The 24,421-nt window shown below is 42.5% G+C and overlaps 1 protein-coding gene across 2 annotated transcripts in view; it reads left to right on the top strand.

Moving 5' to 3' along the window:
- The window catches only part of SH2D4A (SH2 domain containing 4A), a 117,582-nt gene extending 108,091 nt beyond the window's left edge, over positions 1-9,491 (top strand). For both annotated transcript variants that reach the window (XM_007476431.3, XM_016432779.2), the window contains exons 9-10: positions 4,464-4,684; positions 5,452-9,491. In XM_007476431.3, the coding sequence (XP_007476493.1) occupies positions 4,464-4,684; positions 5,452-5,544 (314 nt within the window). In that variant the 3' untranslated portion in view covers positions 5,545-9,491. The remainder of the gene's footprint in view (positions 1-4,463; positions 4,685-5,451) is intronic.
- The last annotated feature ends 14,930 nt before the right edge of the window (positions 9,492-24,421 follow it).

Genomic DNA, 24,421 nt, shown 5'->3' with positions numbered 1-24,421 from the left:
TACATCCCCAATAATATCCCCATTGACCCATGTGATCAAGCAGTTGTTTTTCTTCTGGATTTCTACTCCCACAGTTCTTTCTCTGAATGTGAATAGCATTCTTTCTCATAAGTCCCTCAGAATTATCCTGGATCTTTGCATTGTTGCTAGTAGAGAAGTCCATTACATTCAATTGTGCCACAGTGTATCAGTCTCTGTGTACAAAGTTCTCCTGGTTCTGTTCCTCTTACTCTGCATCAATTCCTGGAGGTTGTTCCAGTTCACATGGAATTCCTCCAGTTCATTATTCCTTTCAGCCCAATAGTATTCCATCAATAATATATACCACAATTTGTTCAGCCATTCCCCAATCAGAAGGCATCCCTTCATTTTCCAAATTTTTGCCACCACAAGGAGTGCAGCTATAAATATTTTTGTACAAGTATTTTCCCCTATTATTTCTTTGGGGTATAAACTCAGCAGTGCTATGGCTGAATCAAAGGGCAGTCTTTTAGCATCCTTTAAGCATAGTTCTAAATTGCCCTCCAGAATGGTTGGGTCAATTCACAATTCCACCAGCAATGTATTAATGTCCCAATTTTGCCACATCTGGAGGGTACTATTTTGAAAGGAGGTTAGACTACAAGTCTTTATGCCAAGCCAAGGAGTTTCAACTTCATGCAGCAGACATTAAAGAGTGACCAAAATTATTTGAGCAAGGTATTTATTAGGCATCAATCACTGTGTCAGTGCAAGGGACCTGCTCCTGTCCCTCCATCGCTACAGTCTCCTCATCCTGTAAGATCCTTCTGTCCCATATTCTTTTCTTCTCATTGGTGAGTCCCTCCTGGAACCTTTCATTTACAGAAGTGCCCAAGACAGCCATACTTCCTCCTTTCCTGTCCCCTTTCCCTCTTTTCTGCCCGTTTTATGTGTTGTCTTTCCCCTCTAAAATGTAATCTTCTGAGGGCAGGAACTTTCTTTTTCTTCTGTTTGTATCCCCAGTGTTTAACACAGTGCCTGGAATATAGTAGGTCTTAATGGATGTTTATTGACTACAATGGAAACCCCAAGAAGAGGAAGGGAAGAAGAAACACCTTACACTTTTTGCCACTCCATGGATTTTTCTTGACTCTAAGAGGAAATGATTATTACTGATTCTTTAGCCTTCACCCAATATTCCTCTACTCTAGGAAGGAAGCATTTTTTAAGTGCTTACAATGGACCAGCCTCCCCATATTGCAAATGTCATCTCATTTGATCCTCACAACAACCTTGGGAAATAGATGCCATTATTATTCCCATTTTACAGTTGGAGAAATTGAGGCAAACAGAGGCAAACTGGCTTGCCCAGGGTCATACAGCTTCTAAGTGTCTAAAGCCAAATTTGGACTACAGCCTCCTTAATTCTAGTACTCTACCCATTACCTCACTGCCTTAAGTTGCAAATATGAAACTCTAAATATGTGATTAGATTTGGAGGGACCAGCTCTTCTATGATATTGGACACATCACATCATTTCTCTGCACCTCGGGTCTTCACATGCAAAATGAGTATGGACTAGAGTCTTCCAAGAACCCTTTCTCCTGTTGTTAAGATTAAAATGCTCAGAAGACTATATAACTCATAATTATTTACTAAATAACAAAAAGTAGGACACAGAGAGAAAAGGCACCAGTCACATGCAGCTAGACCTTCCCTTAGCAGCCTCCTCCCCAAAGCTAGTCCATGTCCACAACCAGACATTGGGCTCTCCTGTGCTCCTTGAGCCAGCTCCCTGACCCTGGCACTCTGCTAGCCACCTCCCCCCCCCCCCCCCTCCCCAAGATTCCGAGGCAAGAAGCCCCTACTTCCTTCTCCCACTCTGATTGGAGGACTCTGACCTCACTCTAGGCAAGAGACAAGGGTCTTTCTGAGGTCGAGTCACTTGAGATCTTTAGAGAGGCTACAGAGTGTGCATGCCCATTTTCTCTACCCTGTCATCTTTCCTCTCCCCTACTGTCTTAAGAGGCTTGTTTACAGATAAAAAACAGGCTTTCCATTCTTATTCAACCAGGCTAGCATTAAATTTCCATATTCTATGGCAATTCCATATTGTCATGATCTCATGACTAAATTTTCCCTTTCAGATGGACTTGGAAAGAGTTTGACTGCCATTACTCCCACATATTTCTGTACCTCTTATATCCCCAATGGGAGCCATACCTATTCACTGACAATCTATGGTCCCAACAGAAATTTGGAGAACTGACCCTTAATTTGATATTCATCCCTTTTATATCTGAAAAAAAAAGGAAAGTAAATGTTAGCCTGGGTACCATCGAGTATCTCGGGAATTAGGAAATAACTGAATTGGGCTCCATTTGAATTTTGAATGCCCAGACTTCATGAAACATAATAAATAGCTACAATTTGGTGGTGGGAGTCAGGAAGTGGAAGCTGGTCCTTTTCTACTCTTGTAATTAAAGGTCTTTTATCAAGAAAAGAAATGGAAATTTTTTCCTGTTTTATGTGGAACAGCCTTTCTCTACAGTGACTGCTTGAGCAGCCAAGTACAATTCCCAATTAAAAGTGGGGAACTCTTTTACCAGGGGTCTTGATTGCATTGAGAAATATTAACTATGGTCTAAGAAAGAGACATAGAGTGTCAATAGGGTGCTGTGGGTGATAGGTGCAGGATGAAAAAGGACTTTCTTTGTTCTGGAAAATGAAATGTGCATTCTCCTAACAAATTGAAGCCTTGAATAATTCAGTGCCCTAGGTCCTGTGGTCCCATGCTTTTACTGCAGTGTCTGTGTATGGATTAAAGCTATTAAATGATGATAAGAATTCAAAGGGGGAATGGAAAGAAGCCTGGGTGAAACCTTGTTCACTGGGGAGAAGGCTGATCAGAAGTATTCAAAAGTCTAAATTACAGAAAAAAATCAATAGTTTTATATTTTCTGAAGGTAGTGAGATGTTAGGAGGCCATGAGTAGTAGACAATGGAGTAGAACTGTTAGATGACTGTGGTTCTTGACTTGGCTTCTCACTAGATCAAATTCTTGTCATCATAACAGAAAACAACCATTAAATCTCAAGTTTGTATTTCTTATGTCACCCACCGAAGCCTTATCTATTCACTGACAGTCTGGGGTCCTAACAGAAAATTGGAGAACTGACCCATAATCTGATATTCATCTCTTTTATATCTGAAAAAAAAGTCCAATTTCTCATTTTCCTCATCCCTCAAATTAGGGGGTTATTGTGTTCTCTTCCTAACAACTGAAGGACAAGCAGGACTATTTGCAATTACTATATCCTAGTAAGCAATTGATCAACAAGCATTTTAAAAATTCAACTTTATTTTTCATTTTTGATTTTTTGATCATTTATATTATTTATAAATTCTCTCTCCCCATCCATTGAGAAGGCCAAAAAAAAAAATCAAAGCCCTTAACAAATATATATCTATATACATATAGATGCATGTGACTATATATATATATATATATATATATATATATATATATATATATATATATATATATATATCCATGTCCCAAAAAAGTTTTAATCTGCCCTCTGGCTCTCTATCTGGAGGTGGCTAGCACTTAATATGTGCCAGGTGCCTTACACTTATTATCTCATTTGATCCTCATAGAAATTCTGAGAGATAGGTGCTATTATGGGGAAACTGAGGCAAAAGGAGATGAAATGAATTACCCAGGGTCACCGAGCTAGTGTCAGAAGACAGCTTTGAACGTGGATCTTTCTGACTTCAGACCCACTGTGCCACTTAAGAGCCAGGTTTTATCCTGAGTCCTTCAGAATTATGATGGATGGCTTGTGTTGGTAGTTGACCTTTCCAAGTTGATTATCTTTAACAATAGGCATTATCAGGCATTTCCTATAGTTGAGGCCCTACATCATCAAACAAAGCCAGGATTCATTGTAAGCAATACTATCAGTGTTCTCTTGTAAAGTGGGAATGGCTCACATTTCTTATTTTGTACAGAGTGCATCTGCTTAGAAGCTCCTTTTTATTTAAAAAATGTAAGCAGGAAAGACAGCTGAGAAAATAATACGTTAAATTTGTTGTTGTAGACTTGGAGGAACAAGCAATCTGTCCTTGGAACCGATTCACAGCATACAGGAGCGTTTTCTTTCTCACTTTGTATAGAAATTTGTTCACCTTATTTGGGGTTTGAGACGTTTAGAACTTTTTTTTTTAAGGAAATGAAATTTTAAAAAAAAGGAAATCTCATAGATTTCCTCCCTGCCTAATGATCACCAATTCTTAAGACTAATGACTAGGATTATGATAAGGATAAACAATAGATGAGGAGGATATAATAAGGATCTTTACTACATTTCAGGGGAGAATTAAAAAAGGAAGGTACGGGTAAAGTGGCCTTGTTTTTTTGTTTGAAACTCACCCGAGTGGGGTGGGGAAAACTATTGGCTTTTTCTGGTGTGAGGTACCAGTTGTGTTTCTTCTACAGGAATTCTTACTCAAAAGAGAGCAAATGAGCTCTTGAGTACCCAAGTCCCTGGCAGCTTTCTGATCCGAGTCAGTGAGAAGATAAAAGGCTATGCTCTGTCCTACCTCTCCAAGGAGGGCACCAAACACTTCCTGATTGATGCCTCCACCGATTCCTACAGCTTCCTGGGAGTGGACCAGCTACAGCATTGCACTCTGGCAGATTTGGTCGAATATCACAAGGTAAACCTTTACATCATCGTTTCCTTTACGAAGTAATGAAGCATTCCAGGTAATTCGGTGGCTATTTACTAAGCACTTACTATGTGCAAAGGGATGTATTGGGTTCCAGGAATATAGAAATATGGGAGAAACTGTCCCTGCTCACAAGGAAACAGATGGGGTACTACATTAATAGAGACACAAATGCTTACTTACAAAGTAAGACAGAGCAATTTCCCCAGGTAGAGGGTACTAAGAGCTGGGATTCTCAGCAAAGATTTCAGGGAAGGACACGGGTGGATCAACAGTTAGAGATCCAAGCCTAGAGATGGGAGGTCCTGGGTCCAAATCTGACCTCAGACACTTCCTAGCTGTGTGACCCTGGGCAAGTCACTTAACCCCCATTGCCTAGCCCTTACTGCTCTTCTCCCTTAGAACCACTACACAGTATTTGAATCTAAGACAGAAGATAAGAGTTTTTTTTTTTAAAAAAAAAAGGAAAAAGAATCAGGTCTGGAGTCAGGAGGACTTGGGTTCAAATTTAACATCACTTAACCCCATTGCCTAGCCCTCACCACTCTTCTGCCTTGGAACCAATACACAGTATTGATTCTAAGATGGAAGGGAAGGGGTTAAAAAAACGCGATATCCTTTAAAATGAAGATAATTGTGGGAGGGACAAATGGGAACTGAAATCCTCCACGAATGCCTCGTCCACCCGGTGTCATCACTCAGCACGTGGGTGTGCATACAAACACACACCTGAATATCGTGTGCTCTGTTTACAGGAAGAGCCCATCACGTCCCTGGGGAAAGAGCTTCTGCTCTACCCCTGCGGCCAGCAGGACCAGCCGCCCGACTATCTGGATCTCTTTGAGTGACACACCGACCAGTCTCTGTCCTTCGGCGTGTGGCTCAGAGCGCGGATTTCTTCAGTCTGCAGAAAGGCCCCCGACGATGCTGGACGACGCTGTTCCCTCAGACTCCAAAGACTGATGTCGGGGGAAGTCGCCTTCTGTTCCTCGTGTTCTCCAGGGAAGCCGGAAGACTTCAAGTAGCTAAGCACGCAGAGAGCAGCCTCGCTGAGCCCCATGAAGGAAAACAGAGCCCGAGGGGAAGCCCTGGGAAGTAAGATGTCTTTCAAAAGCCAGACTGACCCCATGATCGTCTCCTCTTGGCACGAGTTCAAAAGGCTGCGGGGTTCCTCAGGGCTGCTCACTCGAACTCAAATTGCTTTTTAAAAAATAATAAAGGCGGGCCGTGTAGTATTGTGGAAAGGCGGGCTGGGTTAGAGTCACCAAGGCGGAGGGTCAACTCTGCCTCCGACACGTCTCCTCTCCGTGCCCGGGCAGCTCTCTAAGGCCAGACGAGGTCCCTGAAAAGCATTTTCATGCTGGGAGTTCCCTCGTCCGTCGAAATTATAAATCCTGACCAAAAAAAAAAAGAATAGAAGAAGCCAAAAGCTCCCTTTGGTGTTGATAGTCTTTGGAATCCTGTAGGAAAGAAAGATGGAAAAAATTCAGACGTGGAAAGACAGAAATTTGAACTGAATGGTGGAAAACTTTGCCTCGTTTGTAAATGCGCGTGAATTTCAGGTGAGTCCCTTAAGGTCCCTCAGCCACAGCCTCCCGTCTTCCAAGGGGACGTAGAAACAGACGCCTGCCCGCCTACCTCCCGGAGCTGTTCGAGATCAGAGGAGCTGCGTGGAGTGCCAGCATTGGAAAGCGCGCTTTCCCACGGGTGCGCTTCCATGTCTGGGCGCCTAGTGGAGAATGGCCGGGTGCGTGAGTGGGAGTCATGCTTTCATGCTGCTTCCGGTCACACGCGCTCTTCAGGAGCCCCCTTTGAGTGAATGAGGACGAAGTCCGTCTAGCCTCAGGAGGCCAGTAGACACTGACGCCCTCAGGGAGATGAATTTCTGCCCTCTCATCCTCCCACCCAGGCGTGGCCTCCAGGGCCAGGGGTCCAGGCTACCTCGGAGCCCCCTGGAGAGGAGGCTTTCCAGGCTCCCAGAATATCCGAGCAGGAAAGGACCTCGGACACGATCCAGTGCAGCCCATAGTGCAACAAGAATCCCAACGCCAAGAGGGAGTCAAGAAGGCCTCTCCCAGCTTTTTCTCCGAAGCCCTCCAGGAAGGAAAAGATGCTACAGGAAATAGAGTTCTGGGTCTAGCGTTAGGCACTCCTGAGTTCAAATCCAGCCTCACACATGAACTGTATGACCTTGGGCAAGTGACTGAATCTCTATTTGCCTCAGTTTCCCCATCTTTTAAATGGGGATCATAATCACACCTACCTCCCAGGGTTGTTGAAAGGATCAAAAAAGATAATCATTATAAAGCATTTAGCACAGAGAAGAATGCATAGTAAATGCTAAATGAATGTTATCTATTATTATTATTTAGGCAGCCCATTTCCACGTTTTGGGGATGTCTTGTTTTTGAACTTTCCTTCCTTCATCGAGCCTAGATCTGACCCTTATCTTCTGTCTTAGAATCACTACTATGTATTGGCTCCAAGGCAGAAGAGTGGTAAGGGCTAGGCAATGGGGGTCAAGTGACTTGCCCAGGGTCACACAGCTGGGAAGCGTCTGAGGCCAGATTTGAACCCAGAATCTTCTGTCTCTAGGCCTGACACTCAATCCACTGAGCTACCCAGCTGCCCCACAGATCTGATTTTTTTTTTTGCCATTTGCAGCTAAGTTCTACTCCCACCTCAAGATTAAATGAGACAAATCTATTTTCATTTTCACCTAATGGGCTTTCAAATGCTTTAACAGAGCCAGCATGGCTCCCCTGAGCATCTTCAATTCTTTGAACCGGTCGTCCTCTGGCACAGACTCCAGACCCCTTCACCCCCATGAGATAACCAGCCCTCCTCCAGATAGACCAATCCATGTCCTCCCTTTGTGTCACCTAAAAGAATTTCTTCAGGGGACAGCTGAGTGGATGGAGAGTCAGGCCTAGAGACAGGAAGTCCTGGGTTCAAATCTGCCCTCAGACACTTCCCAGCTGTGTGACCCTGGGCAAGTCACTTGACCCCCATTGCCTAGCCCTCACCTCTCTCTGCCTTGGAACCAATACACAGTATTAACTCCAAGACAGAAGGTAAGGGTTTAAAAAAATAATAATAATAAATAAGCATTCCTTCACCAACAATTGGGAATTGCTAGCTACCTCAGAATCAGAATTGTCTATCCGAAGGAACAGCAGAGATCCTGGAATTGAGCCCCCCTCATTGAAGACATGAAGAAACTGAAGTCACCCAAGGGGGAGTGACTTGCTTAAGGTCACCCCCACAACCTATCCTGGCACTCCTGTCAAGGAGCCTCTTTGTACCAACGGAATGGCTTGTCATTGATAGTTAAAATGCCTTTTTAACAGGATGAAGCACAGTTAGGCAAGGAAGCTTTAGGTATTTATTTGCTTTTAATAAAGAAAGTTTTCAATTCCAATCCATTGTGAAGTTTTCCCTGAATCATTCCATGTAGATAATAAATACATACACACATAGAAAACCTTTTCCTTCTATCTTAAAACCAATACTGCTCATGGATTCTAAGTCAGAAGAGTGGTAAGGACTATGCAATTAGGGAAGTGCCTTGCCTAGGAGCACCTAGCTAAGCAGCATCTGAGGCCAGATTTGAACCCAGGACCTCCTCTATCTCAGACCGGCTCTCTCTCCACTGAGCTACCTAGCCATCCCCATTCCATATTTTTTTTTAAACCCTTACCTTCCATCTTGGAGTCAATACTGTGCATTGGCTCCAAGGCAGAAGAGTGGTAAGGGCTAGGCAATGGGGATCAAGTGACTTGCCCAGGGTCACACAGCTGGGAAGTGTCTGAGGCTAGATTTGAACCTAGGACCTCCCATCTCTAGGCCTGGCTCTCAATCCACTGAGCTACCCAGCTGCCCCCTCATTCCATATATTTTTAAAGGAATTAAATTTGATTGATTTTAAAGAATTTAAACCTTTGCCTATTTACCTTAGCTTCTCTTTCTTAATACATCATCCTACAGGGTTGTATCATTACATGGACTCATAAATAGCCCCTGGCTAGCTGCCCTGGCCCCGAGAAAGATCTTTATCTTCTCCGGGCCTCCGTTTACTCATCTTTAAATGGGAAATTGGTCTGGATGGGCTTGAAGGTCATTTCTCGCCCTCACGGCTTATGCTCCTAGTGCTATTCCTTAACGGGGAAAAGATGAAGCGAGTCCATAACCTCCCTGCGGCCATTCATGAAAGGCACGTTCGTGAAAGGGGAAACAGCGCGTCCTCGCAGAGCCTTTCCGGGAGATCTGTGCAGTCACAGGAAAGGCGGAAGGGCTCCTGAGAGCCACTAGGTACCACATGAGGCGAGAAGGCACCACGCCCTGAAATGAATTATCCCCAGCTTCACCGCACCGGGGTTGGCCAGGGGGGCAGCCATGGTGATCCAGAAGAGTGAGCTGAGAGTTTGGCGAGCCTGGAAAACTTGCCTGGCCGCCATTGGCACGCTGGGGGCTGCTTAGTAGTCAGCAACAGGCGAAAAAACAAATGAATCCTGTCCAGGACCTGGACTCCAGTCTTGGCTCTTCGGCTAATCAATGCTATTTCGACGAGAGGCAAGTCACTTTGCCTTTTTTGGGCCTCAGTTTCCCCACCGATAAGCTACAGTTCGGTCATTAGAAAACCTTTGTGAGGAATGGAACCCAGTACAGAACGTGCGTGTGGAACCTCTCTAGAGATTCATTTGGGACATAATGAAGGGGTGTGTAGTGTATATATTTTACATGAGGATTTCATATGGACGAGAATGTGTTTATAAATAAAACACACACATATAAATATCATTTCACAGAAATATTTTTTGGCTGACGCCTATTTCAAGTGCGTGAGATTCTTATTTATATCATTGTTTTCTTTTGTTTTTACACCCCTCTCTTTTCTGAATATCTGCCTAGGCTCTGCTCTACTCAGTATGCCATTGAAGAGAATAAAAAGAAAAGGACAAAAAAGAAAAGAAAAAAGGCTCAGCAAAGGCCACCCATCCATTAATCGTGTTTGTCAGGATGTGCAGCCCCCCACTCTGCAAAGGAGGGACGTACATCTTCTAGACTCTTTGGGGCAGAACTTGGTTATTATAATTATACAGCATGCATTTTTCCCCCAAATCCTTACCCTCTGTCTTAGAAATGATACTAAGCATCAGTTCTAAGGCAAAAGAATGGTAAGGGCTAGGCAACTGGGGTCAGGTGACTTACCTAAGGTCACTCAGCTGGGATGTGTCTGAGGTCAGATTTGAATCTAGGTCCTCCCAACTCCAGGCCTGGTGCACGATCTACTCTGCAACCTAGCTGCCCCAACGGCATTGACTTTAATTATTTTATTCCATACTGTTCTTTAATAGAGTGTCTTCATTTTTGAGAAGTCATTTCTGTGTATTTGTGTAGTTGCCTCGGTGTCCTTGATCGGGGGAAGAAACTGGACTGGTCAGTTGGAAATGGCAATGCTGGGAAGTACTGGGATGGTTTCTGCCTGAAAGGGGAGCTGGGATGGTCTGGAATGGATAAAGAATATGGAGAATAAATAGACCCGAGGCATTTCATAAAAAAGGGGGGCCGTGTCGCGCCCTTCACGCTTAGGGTTCGACTATCACAAAATACCCTCGCCCTCTTCATCCATGAGTCCGGGGAGCTCAGAAGGGCAGTGCAGCACCTCCTGTGAGTGCTGCTATGGAAACAAGAACCTGAGGCAAAGGCTATCCCAGAGCTGACCAGGTAGTTTGGGGGGGGGTGTTCTCGGGGAGAAGAGGTAGAATGAGCAGCCCAGGGGCGGCTGGGTGATGCAGTGGAGAGAACTCTCTGGATCTGGAGTCTGGAAGACCTGAGCTACGCATCTCTAGGCAAGTCACAACCTCTGCTTGCCTCATTTTCCTCAGTCATCCAATGGGAACCATAATGGCGGTGGCTTCCCTGGGCTGCTGTAAGGATCCAATAAGATGCTATTTGTAAAGGGGCTGACAGATATTACAGATGCTGTAAAATCTTTTTATTCCTGTTACCCATTCTGAAGAGGAAGGCAGAAGGAGTGTCAGGGTACCAAACTGAGAGTGCTGGTCCCCCCCCAACCCCCACCACCTTCTTCCACAACCCAACAAACAAGCTGAAAGTTCTGGGAAGCAAAGGCTGCTCATTTCCCTCCCATCCCCTCCTCCTCACCCCCTTCTCTCTGGGACCAAGAACTGGTAAGTATATAAAATATCTGGTGGAAACCATGCATTTCTTCTTTAAAAAAATTTTTTTAAACCCATATCTCCCTACTTAGAATTAATACTAAGCTTCAGTTCCAAGGTAGAAGAGCAGTTAAGGGCTAGGCAATTGGGGTTAAGTGACTAGCCCAGGGTCACACGGCTAGGATGTATCTTAAGGTCAAATTTGAACCCAGGACTTCCTGTCTCTAGGTTTGACTCTCTATCCACTGAGTCACTTAGGTGTCCTTGCCTCCTAAAGTGGGACTGGCTCAAAGCTTGTATCCCCACTAAATTGGTAAAAAAAAAAATCCCTCTCTTTTATGGGAAGTCTGAGCCCAGGAGGCAAAGATCATTCTGCCTCTGGGGCCCCTATCTATCCAAATGAACTCCTCCTCTCCTTCATTGCTATTGTTTTGCTCCCTCCAGCAACCACTACTTGTGGTTGTGATTTGTGGAAAAATCTAGATCTTGGACAGGCAGTGACTTTCTCCAGAAGTCACAAATACAAAGAAGGTTCATTGAAATAATGCCTTTCAGCATCTTGTCCATGAAAAAAAAAAGTTCATAAGAAGAGATTTATAACAGAAATGTAAACTGACCCCTTGACCACAGTAGTGGAGATGAGCCCTTAAAACAAACCCCATCCAAGACCAGAAAAGGAAAAGAAGAATGTCTGCTACCGATGGGACACTCGACGCCACTCCTCGTCCTAGAAGTGCTATAAAGGACCCACAATCCCACACGGCTGAGCAATATCCTTCTGTACATGGCCAGCATGTCGGTACTCCTGACTAGTTTTTATCTTCTAATCCATAGAAACTTCTTTACCCTGGAAGTTCACTGTACACTTGCTCTTTAGACACTGAAAATACCTTCCGCCCCTCTAATTGTCTGGGTCTTCCCTCAATCGCCATTTTAAGGAGGATCTTGACTTTTAGTCAGTCTTGCCTTTCTTTCCAGGCTCTGTTCCTAAATATCTAGGCTTTCTCCATCATATTCTAACCCTATACTTTCATCTCTCCCACTCCCACCCCCTCTTGCTTCTTTGATTCTTTTTTGTGTTGTGTTCCACGTTAGACTATAAGCTTCTTGAGGGCAAGGACTTCTCATGCTTGTATATCCCACACTTAGCACAGTGCCTGGCACATAGTAAGTGTTTAATAAATGCATTTTGACTTTTTAAAAAAGAGTGTCTCCTTTAGCCTTGAGTAGCCCTAGGAGGGCCAGGGGAAAACAAAGCTGTGTGCATGGTCAGACACATATTCTGAGAAGTCTACATTTGGTCGTTGTGGGAGACGGATTGGAGAGGAGAGATCAGAAGAAGGGAGGCGCACTAGGAGTTATTATACTAACCCCAAAAGAGAGGTGATAACAGTTTGAACTAGGGGGTAGCACAGACCAAGGGAAGTGGTACTGACACAAAAATCTCTGTCTTCAAACTGTGTCCTCTTCCCCAATTAGAGCTCATTGAAATTCCTTTGGTATGAAAGGAAGAATGTTCTTCCTCTGTTCTGCCTTTTCTTTAAATCCCTAGGAGTACCCTGGTGGGGCAAAGGGCAGAGAAGGCGGGAAAGGGGTGGTCTCCCCCCAAAGAGCGGAGTAGTGACTAACCACTGAGCACAGCCTTTAAAAAGAAGAAGCTTGAGCATGAAAGCTGAGGGATTTTCAGCTCAAGGAACTATGTAGATTGGAATTTCTGGATGAGAAAACCTTACAAAAATAAGAAATCTTCAAAGCCCTAGATAGTTGTGGGAGGGACAAGTGGAAGTCCATCTGAATTTAAATGGCTTGCTTTCCTGTCTTGCTGGCCAGAACCTCCTGAGTCCTTTATCTAACTTGGCTTCTAATTCTGTTAATCCCACAGACCTGAAAACAGTCAAGAGCAGCTCCTTTAGCATTGCGTGACACTAGCAGGGCTGGGGGTGTCACTGGCAAGTCCAAGCCTTGGAAAAGCAAGGGAAAATGAAGAGAGTGGGAGAATAAAAAAGGAAAAAAGAATACAGAGAATACCAAAGGGTCCCCAGGACACTGGGATTGGACTCCAGTCTGGACTGCCACTGTCTTTTTGAGTCCTTATCTCCAAAGTGATACAGAGGACTGGGACTGGCTGATTCTTAAGGCTCCTTCTAGATCCCAAAGTCTCTGATTCCATGAGGATGCTATGACTATAATTTTCTGGAGATTGTAGATTAATTTATAATTATTAGCGAAAGTCGGAGTAAAAGAAAGGAGAGACAGACAGACAGACAGGAACAGAAAGGCGCTTCCCCCACCCGCTCTTAAAAGCCCTCAGTGATACCTCTCCTCCTGAGTCTGGTTAGACAGACTTGACCTCAGTCTGGGTCAGAAGCCAGGATGCCAGGAGACACCTGGGACTAGAGGCCAGTCTCTTCCAAGATGCCAGGGAGCCACGAGGCCTCTAGCTAGCATCCTCCCAAAGTATGCATGTATGCCCAGCCAAAGGGTGGGGCTGATGCCAACCAAAACAGATCTTCAAAAGGAAGAAGAGGTACAATTTATATTAAATTCACACAAGGAAGAGAGAGGAGAAGAAAGCAGGGCAGATGCTTGGGAGTAGTTGAATGCCACTAAAATCTGAGGTGGATTGCCCCCTCCTTGGCTAGAACATCAGAGGTTAATTCCTTTAGTCCCTGGAAAGGACACATGCTGAGTCCCAATGAGAGCTACATCCTAGATTTTTAGGGCTTTTTTTTTTTTTAAGTCCTGATCCTTATTTTGTCATTCTGTGATTCTAGTCTGGGTCATTGGAACTTTTGAAAAATTCAATTCTGTTCTCTACCATTTGTCATACAGTTTCTGTGATGAATTGTTAAAATGTAAAAATGATGTCATACATTATACCTCATAATGGAGAATCCATTAAGGCAGCCAGGTGGGGCAGTGGAGGGACCTGGAGTCCAGAAGACCCAAGATCAAATCCCATCTTAGATACTTCCTAGCTATGTGACCCTGGGCAAGTCACTTAACCCCCATTGCCTGATTCTTCTGCTTTGCAACCAATACACAGCATTGATTTTAAGATAGAAGGTAAGGGTTTAAAAAAAAAAAAGAAATCCTTTCAGTAATTCGCTAGGACTTATTTAGGCCACAATCTAGGCTTCACAATTCCCTCATCTGTAAATGGAAAGGAACAAACTAATTCATCCAAGTTCTCAATCCATGATCCTGTGATGAAAATGAAATGGGCCCTTCCATTAGCAACTTGCCATTTTAAAACAACTCAAATTTCGACCCCCAGAGGACCTAGACACAGTAAAACCTGAGTTAGATAGCCTTACAATATCACCGTACACAGTCCTAAAAGTTTCCGTTACGAATCTCAGCAGTTAAGAGGTTTTGGGTTACTTCTACTCTTTTAAGGCCACCATCAGGACCACCTTGTGCTTCCATAACATGGTCTCTCCCACCATGCCCACCCTGGCACATTTTATTGGATTTCTGTCTCTGGGCTAAGATGGATCAGATCCAGCTTTGATAAGCAATCAGTCAGCCAGCAGGGACTAAGTAAGGTCTTTCTGTACCAGGAACTGATAAATACTAGGAATAGGAAGACAGTAGTAAAACAGTCCCTGCCCTCAAGGAGCCTCCATTCCAAAACATGAGTATATTTCGACTCTTCACAACAAGAGCTGCTTCCAAGGTTGGTACGATGATCCACCTTATTTCCTCTGGATTGCAGAAGGCAAAGCTGATAAAAACTACACTAGAAAAAACCTGCACTGGCTGTCATATTGAAGGAGATCTTGATAACTAGAGTTCGCTTATATAGGGACCACCCGGAGAGAGTGCTGGACAAATTTCCTTGTGGCAGCCAGAATGACAAACAGCAAGATTCTCTGACAATTAGCACTTCTTTTATAGCTAGCTGGCTGTTGGTTCATGGAGGCCAGGCTTTATCTTCTCTCTCTTCCCAATTGAAGATGAATGACTCATAACCTTTTATCTCGCCTCTGCTGAGCCTGTGATCCTGTTAAGTGTCTTAATGTATAATACGATTCCCTAATGTACTATGGGGGCTGAGATGAAATTTGAGTCAGACCCTTAGAGCACAAAGAACTGAGTGATGAATCTTACATTCAATTAGCCAGCTTCCTGCTGTACAGAAGTGGCTCACTCTGGATCTGGACGAAATGAAGTTTTCCTTATGTTGAATTTTGACAACCCACCATTTAGAAGCTCCAGCCCTGAACCCAAGAACTGGCCTTTTGCAATTTGATTTATGGACTCAGTGATTTTAGGGTTTATCCCTCTGGGATTGTCACTACCTCTCTTTAAAAGTCCATCCCACATTCTACTGGGGGCCGGAGTCCAGATGGCTGCTTAGAAGCAGCAAAAGTCTAGACCTCTGTGAAAACCCTCCCACACCAATCAAAAACAAACTGCTTCAAGGGGACCAAAAACCAACTCTAACAACAGGACAGAGCCTGGGGACCCTCCTGCTCAATTCAACTTAAAAGTTAGGCAAAGAAGCCTGAATTCTCAGGTTTAAGGAAACAGAAGAAGGAAGGGCCCGGGACCCCTGAACTACCTACTGTGCTGAGTCTCCAGAGGTTGCTGGAATCTTGGGGCAAGGGCTCCAGCCTGGAGGGAGCACCTTACTACCACAGCTGTGCCAGGCTCAGGGCTCTAACTACAGCTGTCAGGGAGGCAGCCTAGTTGTAGCCACTACTCTCTATCTTAGGCCTCCACTTCTCAAGGATTTGGCCTCAGGGCACATCCAGCTCTGCAGATCAGCTCTGCCCAGGCTTAATCTAGTCTATCAATAGGGCAGATAAAAAGCTTTCAGAGGGCAGGGAAGCTCAATTTCCAACACCCCTCTCCAATCAACTGCACTGAGAGAGCCACCCTAAGAATCGTGCTGACTGGGATACCAGGGCAAAGGCTGCAACCCTGACAGAATACCTTGATAACAGGGAGGGAAACCCAGTTCCCTTCAGCCTCTACACCTTCATCTACTGCTGCTAGCTGGAGAAGATCTGACCTCAGGGCTCATTCATACTCCATTAGCCTAATCTAGTCAATAAGCAGAGCAGAGAAGAAGCCCCTTCAGGACAGAATAGCCCAAACCCACAGATCTAGCAAATAATCAGAGGAGCAAGATTACAACCAATGACAGGGGGGAAAGAAAGAAAAAATATTTGTAAACAACAGAAAAAGAAATTATAATAGATAGCTTCTATTCAGATAATGAACAAAGAACAAATAGAACAGAGGAGGACCAAGGAATATCAAGCAAAAATGCAGAAACTCCAGCAAATTGGACTCAGGCTTTGGAAGAACTCAAAACACAATTCAAAGAACAATTAAGAGAGACTGAAGACAATTGAGAAAATAACTTAAAAAGCAAAATAAGTCATATGGAAACAGAGGCACATGAACTAAACAAGAAATAGTGTCTTGAAACCCAGAATTGACCAGTTTGAAAATGAGGCAAAGAAAGTGAAAGATGGCCTACAAAGAAAAACAGACCAGAAGGAGGATGACCAAAAAGTCAAGGGTGAAATTCAGCCTTTAAAAATTTAAATCCAGCAACTAGAAGCAATGAATTCATAAGGCAGCAAGAGTGTATTTAAAAAAAAATCAAAAGAGTGAAAAAACTGAGGAAAATATGAAACACCCCATTGATAAGACTTGGAAAATAGATGCAGAAGAGACAATTTAAGAATTATTGGACTACTGGAAAATCATGACAAAAGAAAAATCCTGGACATAGTTCTACAGGAAATTATCCAAGAAAAGTGTCCCAACATTCTTGAACAAGAGGGAAAAGTGGATATGGAAAGAATCCACAGAAAACTCCTGCATTTAATCCCCAATTGACAATGCCCAGGAATGTTATAACCCAATTCAAGAACTACCAGACCAAGGGAAAGATACTACAAACTGTTAAGAAGAAACCATTCAGATATCATGGAACCACAGTTAGGATAACACAGAACCTGGCTGCATCTACACTGAAGGACTGGAAGGCATGGAATATGATATTATGGAAAGCAAGGGAATTGGGTCTACAACCAACAATCAACTATCCAGCAAAACTGACTATATTCTTACAGGGGAAAGTATAGTCATTTAGTAAAATAGAAGACTTCCAAGCATTCATAAAGAAAAGACCTGACTTAAGCAGAAAATTTAATGCCCAAAGAACAGAACTCAAGAGAATCACCAAAAGGTAATTAAGAAGGGAAAAACAAACAAACCAACAAGCAACAAACAACTTTTTTTAAGGGACCCAATAGGTCCAAATGATTTGTATTCCTATAAGAAAAGATGATATTGGTAACTCTTGAAAATTGTTATCATCAGGGTAGCTAGAAGAAGTATGCTTAGAGGGAACAATGACAAACCGTATAGGATGAAATGTCAAATATATATGACTCCAAATTCAATAATCATCATCATGATCATCATCAACATCTAACTATCCATCTTTTTCTGTCCCAGGAAAGATTTTTGCTGGGTGGTCTAACCTAATATTCTAATCTTAATCCTAACCTAATAGCATACTATTGTGATATGGAAATCACTTTAAAAGACTGATATATATTAATTTAAGGTTGCCAAGGAATTCAGCTATGTAATTCCTAAATGAAAACTCAAGTCAGCAGTCAACCTTTTATGGAGTTTTAATTACAAACAGGAGGAAGAAAAGTATTAGAGGGAGAGAGGGGGGGGGGGGGAAAGGGAGAGAAGGAAATACGGCTTAAATACCCACTCTGCTTAGGCTGAGCCAAAGGCCCAAAGCCCTGGATGGCCAAGGCAAAGAAAAGAGATCATTCCCTATCACTCACGTGACCAAAATGAAGAAACAGTCTGTGGGCTCCTCCACTACAAGCACCAGACTCCAACAACCTCCCTCCCTCCACACAGGAAGTCCTCAGAACTCCTGAGCTGTTCTCTACCTCACTTCCTGTCTCTCACATGTGCCAATGGTGGCTCTAGCTTGACCTAGGACCGCCCAGAGGTCTGTCCTTTTTGCACATGTCTGTTGAAGGCCATATTCTCAAATAATTAAATATTGAGTTTTGCTGCAGCCCTTCCTAATCTTGTTACCCTGAGTAGGGTGGAGATTGTAGTTTCCAAGACCTGATTCTGTTATTCCAAGTATCTCTATTGTTATTGATCAGGAAATAGCTAAATCCCATCTTCTAAAGAATGGTCTGAATAGGGTTGAGTAGTTTTGAAATTCACAATGCTCCCTGAGGCCCAAGGAAGACTAGTCTCTCCGATGCGTCTTGTAAACATACCAGCTATGAAATTACAATAGTTAGAGATAAGGGAAAAATAGGAGAGAGAGAGAGAGAGAGAGAGAGAGAGAGAGAGAGAGAGAGAGAGAGAGAGAGAGAGAGAGAGAGAGAGAGAGAGAGAGAGAGAGAGAGAGAGACAGCAAAACCAGTGTTTTGCTGGGCACATTGACAAAAACCAATTAGGGGGCAGTCCCCTTCTGCAGAAGAGTGTACATTCAAAATAAATTCAATCAACCTTCAGTTCAAGCAATCACACCCCAAGGTTCATTCTTGATCTTGATGTAATGTAGGTTTTCTGGCATCTTTCTGCAACAGTTCATTCTCTGGATTTAGGAGTTAGCAAGCTTCTTCCTTGAAGATCTTTCTCAAACAAACAAAAAAAAAAACTTTTCAAAATCTTGGATTTTTATTAAAATACAATCCCCCCTGAAGTGGGTGTTAAAATAAATCCAGTTCAGTTCAAGATACATTGTTGAGTTATGGGGGTATATGAGTCAGTTATTAAAAGAATTCAAAAACAATTAATAGGGTTGAGTAGTTTTGAAATTCACACTATACAGAGTACTGAATGAGAGCCCAAAGACCTAAACTCTAGGCTTGAGTGCCACTATGTGTCCTTTGGGGGGTAAAAAGAAAGCCTTCTTTTTCCTGGACTCAGTTTCCTCATTTATGTATTAGTAAAGCTTGGACTCTGCATTAAGTTAATCAGTTAAATCAAAGAATAAACCAGATGTAAACAAGAAAAATTTCTCTATATGTAACTGAAATAAATATTTTTTAAAGAATGCAATTATAAAAACCCCACAAAACTATTCTATTTCTAGACATATGTGAAAGAAGGATTGTCAGGGAATGTTTCACAATTTTTTCACTCTCCCAGTGTTACCTTATTAACATTACCTTTGACTCAAGACTTTATTCTCTATATGAAGGAATGATCTGGGCATATTAGAAAGAGGGCTAAGCTTAGTCAGATGATTCAGATTCAAATCTTGCCACTTACTCATTATGTACCTGGGACAAACCACCCAACCAACTTGGGCCTCGGTTTCTTCATTTGTAAAGAGTGATAATACCTGTACTATATACATTATGGTGTTTTGAGGATTAAATTAGTCATTGGAAAGGAATTGTATTATAGTGATAAGAAAAAAAATTCAACATTTTTGAGTTCCAAGACTTGGATTAAAATCTTGCCTGACTTTGAGCCACAATTTCTTTATGTCTAAAACAAGGACAAAAATACTTTTGCTGCCTACCTCATAAGGTTGCTGTGAGGAAAATACTTTGTAAACCCTGAAGAATTCTATAAATGTGAGCTATTATAATTATTAAGTAGTTTAAAAGCAACAGAGCATTTTAGAAATGCAAGTTATTATACAGTTATAGAATATAAGAGATGGAAATGGTCTTAGAGGCCATCTTGTTCAATGTCTTAATTTCACAAATGAGAAAATGGAAGCTCAAAAAGGTTAAGTTATCTTCATCCACATCACATGATAATTTATTGGGAAGCCAGGACTGAGGTTTCTTTCTATGCTGATCTGCCTTCCTGAATATGTCCTCCTGAAATTAATGAGAAATGATGTGGCCTAATGGCAAGAGTATTGAACTCAGAGTCAAAAGATCCAAGTTTGAGCCTAAACTTCATTTCCTAGCTATGTTTTTGGGCAAGTTACTTCCCTATCCTGGGCCTATATTCTCATCTGGAGGATCATAGAGCTACACCTGGAAGGGACTTTGGGAGCCACAAAGCTCAACCCTTTCCTTTAACAGGTGAAGAAAATGAGGTCCAGAGGGGAAAGCATATTACCCAAAGGTATGTAGCAGGGGTAGATGATAAATATTAGAATCTGAATCTGAATCTATTATAGAGAAGTGAGCCCTTGATAGAGAATTAGGAGACATAAATTCTGGACCCAATTCTGCCACACTAATTTGGACCTTGACATGATATCTAAGTCCATTTCAACCTGTTTCCTCATCTGTAAAATGGGGAAGTCAGAGTTGATGAAAAAGTCATTAAGCTTCCTCTTAGCTTCAATTATATGGCACAGTGGATAGAGCACTGGGCTTGGAGTCAGGAAGACCTAAATTCAAATCTGTCTTCAGAAACTTCCTTACTGTGTAAACTTGGGACATCTGTTTGCCTCTGGAGAAATTTGCCAAGAAAACTCCATGGACAGCATTGGCATGCTATGGTCCATGGGGTCATGAAGAATCGGACTCAACTGAAATGACTAAACACAACTTCATCATTTTAATGGAGGTGGTGACTGAGTTTTGGTCTAGTTGATTTCTGATGCTATTATTCCTCTGGCTATTATGAAAATAATTATGATTATTTAAAAAAGTCCACCCCAATGCCTGGTCATTCAACCTTGTCCTTTCCAGAACCTTTCTGCCAGCCAGTACCCAGTGACATATTGGTGCCTATCCAAGACAAGTGTGACAAAGGAGGATCAAGATATCACCTTTGGTTCTAATCTGAGCTAGCACTGACTTTTCTCCACTTGGAAGGCTGCTCCTTGACAAAAATTTTCCCAGGGCCTGGATCAAAAATCCCAATGGATAACTGTGGTATTATATTTTAGAGGCGGACAGGGATGGTTATTGTTAATGTGAGTGTGTGTGTGTGTGTGTGTGTTTTCACTCAATGGGTATTCTCTTGGGCAATGGGGAGTTCCAGGGAAAAGATTTATTCATTACTAATACCACCATGCCACCTGAGAAGGTTGATGAGAAAGTGAGAGGAATACTATGATAATTAGTTGGATTTGCTCAAGCCTCCATTTGTGATTCTTTGGAATAAGCTAAGCCCTGGAATAATAATTTGCCCTGCCCTGACTGCATGCGGGGTCCTTTCCTGATAAGAGGATCACTCTCTCACTAGGAAGGGCTCCAGAGATTTCCAGCTATCTGTTATCCTGTTATCAGTCCATTTCCTTGGGATCCAAAGTCACTTCAAGTAGTTACTCTCAAAAATTTGCTGTTGCACTCTCTCTCTCAAGCAATGTTTTTTTTTCTTTTTACATTTATCAACGCAATAAAAAGATGCCAAATCCTAGTGGTCCCTGTGTGCATGCTCATTCTACTGAGAAGACTAGATTAAAATATCCTGCTTCTCCCTCAGTTTCCAGTGTCTTTGTCTCACTCATTTTGACTTCTGTCGGTGAGGTCAGACACCCTGGGAAGTGGATGGTTGGGTTGACAACTGAGATGTTGTACAAGAACAAATGTATCTCATCAAATCTTACATGAGCCTTGATTCTGATGGCATGGGGACTCCCTGGACAGAAACAAATTCGAACCGTTTATTGCCTAAGTAGATCGTCTCCTTAAATCATGGATGAAGAGAACCTATCCCTCAGGATGAGAACTCATCAACCTCTGATGAGAAGCGTCTCCAAATTTAATGCAACTTTTTTTGTGGGAGGACAAGCATATAGGGTCTAAGGTCCATATGAAGTCATGGTAGGACCTGCCCAAGATCATGCTCTGACAGCATAGGCATTGGGGGCCCAAGGGCTACTTCTATTTCACAGTGAGACAATAGAACTTTGGTCAAGGATTTCTTTCAATAATTCTTAAAATTGGTGTTGATAACCAGGAAGCATTAGATATAGTACCTTATACAAATCAGGGAATCGCTAACTATTTGTTGGCTGAATAAACAAAAGGAGCTGTTTAAATAGACTGTTTTCTATTCATTGAAACCTTTAAAAAAGTTCAATTTAACAATCTGATCTAAAAACACAGAACATATTAACAACTTGATTATAAGCAGTCAAGGGCATGCATTGCTTAAAATTGTATTTTGATTTGTGTTTGTGAGGGGTGACGTGAGGAATGCATGCTTTCCACAGGGTTTGTTTACCTGGTGTCAGATCACCATGGGAGGTTCTCTGGATCCAGTGGGTATTTGGGACATTCCAGAGTCAGATGTGTAGCACATTTTCTCCTCCTTCCTCTCCCCTGTAGTACAACCTCTTCTCCTTCACAACCACCAAATAACATCCTTGTTCCTAAGCTCCATCCCAGGGCTGGGTCCCCTGCAGCTGTCATGCCTTCATTCTGCCCTCAGTACTTTTACTCAAACAATAAAAAACTAGACAAGTTTCTGCTGGTACTCACTGGCCAGAAATAGCTTGAAGAAACAACATGGTGAAGTGCTCAAAAGTAGTTATTAAGGAAGGTCCTGCTGCTGGCAGAATCCTCCATGTTATAATTTTAAAAACCAAAAAAATCCCAATAAAATAAAGTTTAAACCACCAGCATCACCTTAGTTGCTTTCAGGTGGTCTTTTGTCAGATACAAGGCTACTGTGGACTGACTGTGCCAGGAGAAGCATCTTTAGGACTGATTAGAAAGCTAATTAGAGGATGAGTCAGTCACCAGATCTAGAGCTAGAGATCTTAGAGATGAAAGGGGGAAATTGGGGGTAAATGTGAAGGGCCAGAGAACTGGAGGCAGCAAATAGAATGCAAAAGAGAGCTTGGAGTTCTGAGTGCCTGGAACTGGGAGTTAGAGAGTGATACTGGTGTGGAGGAAGCACATCTCCTGCCTTCAGCTCTCTCCAACTTGAGTGGAAATTGACCCAAATTTCCTACATTGGTTCGTGGTGTTCCTGAATGATCCCAGTTATCTAATTTGCATCTGTTGGCTCCCAAGAAGCCTCTATCACAGAGATTGGCTTGGACTTCCAAGTCACCTCAGGCAGGCTGAGCCTTTAGTCTAGGGTGGCTGAGTCATTTCTACCATCATCCTCCTGAGTAATCAATGAACTCTGACCTTGATTCAACAACTGTTTGATGGGGAAGATGGGGATCGGGTAGAGAAGAGAGACAGAGTACGTTCAACTTTGTTGAACACAGAAGATACCCGTGAGGGTCAGAAGCTTACTGGGACAGATTAGGGATCTTCAGAGCCCATCATCCTTTTCTTATCTCCTGAATTTCAACTGTAATAAACCTATTTTTGTTAACAAGAAGTCAGATAACGTTTGTTGGTGAACTCCTGGCTGGAGGAGGTCCATCTTGCCCTCAGGCCAGAGAAGAACAGCTAAACAGCAACAAAACGCAAATAACTTTACAACTGGTCAAACTTACCATTTAACAGAGACTGAGTAGTCTCCCCCTTCAACTTACAAATGAGGAAAGTGAGACTCACATTGATCAAGTCCTTTATCAAGAATTCATCCAAGGGGCTAGCTAGGTGGCCTGGTGGATAGAGTGCTAGGTCTGGAGTAGGGGGGCCCTGGGTTCAAATCTAGCCTCAGATATTTCCTATTTTTGTGAACCTAGGCAAGTCACTTAACCCCAATCACCTAGCTTTTGCTGCTTTTCTTTCTTAGAACTGATACTAAGGCAAAAAGTAAGGGTATAAAAATAAAGTTACTTCACCCAGGAAAGTAAGTCACAGAGCCACATTGAGAAAACCAAGACCTTGTGGTTCCTAATGCAGGGCTCTTTCTCTTACTCCATTTTGCTTCACAGATGCCCAGGTAGCCATTTAATATGTAATTCATGTGTGTCATGCACATATGCTCCAAACAACCCTTCTAAAGAAAGACTTAGCTACTCTGATCAACACAGTGATCCAAGACAATTTCAAAGGATTCATGAGGAAAAGATGCCGTCTACCTCCAGAGAGAGAACTGATGACCTCTGACTGCAAACTGAAGTATAATTTTTCACTTTGTTTTGTATTTTTTTAAATGGCTGATATGGAAAAGTTTTATGTGATTTCATATGTAAGAAAAAAAAGTAATTCTTTAGGGTAAAAAAAAAAGAGTTGTGTAGAAGGTGGAAAGATTCCTAAATTTAGAATGCAAGGCTCTAGGTACAAATCCCAGCTCTGATATTTATAACATGTGGGACTCTGAGTCAATTCCTTCATCTTCATGGTCCTCAAACATTCTCAATCTGACAATGAAAAGATTGAATTAAATGACTCCTGATGTCCCTTCCAGAGATCCTAATGTTAATAGTATCACCTAGAAATTCTTAGAAATTATGAGTTTTTTTTTTTCGTTAAAAGCTTGTTAAAGCCTTTCATATTGAAAGGTAACTTGGTTTAGGGGGACATGTAAACCTCAAAATTCCTTAGACTTATAAATGTTGGAAATTTCACCATTGGGATATTTCATACTTGGAAAATTTCTTACTGATAGTCTATTGGAATGGGAACCCCATTGGCATGGGAGGTTCCTTCTCTTCCCTTCTTCAGATTACTTTAGGACAGAAACCTTTTGCTGA

This window comes from Monodelphis domestica, chromosome 1, assembly GCF_027887165.1.
Source record: "Monodelphis domestica isolate mMonDom1 chromosome 1, mMonDom1.pri, whole genome shotgun sequence".
NCBI lineage: Eukaryota > Metazoa > Chordata > Mammalia > Didelphimorphia > Didelphidae > Monodelphis > Monodelphis domestica.
Note: the sequence above shows the minus strand (reverse complement) of the source record. Positions and strands in the feature narration are given on the sequence as shown.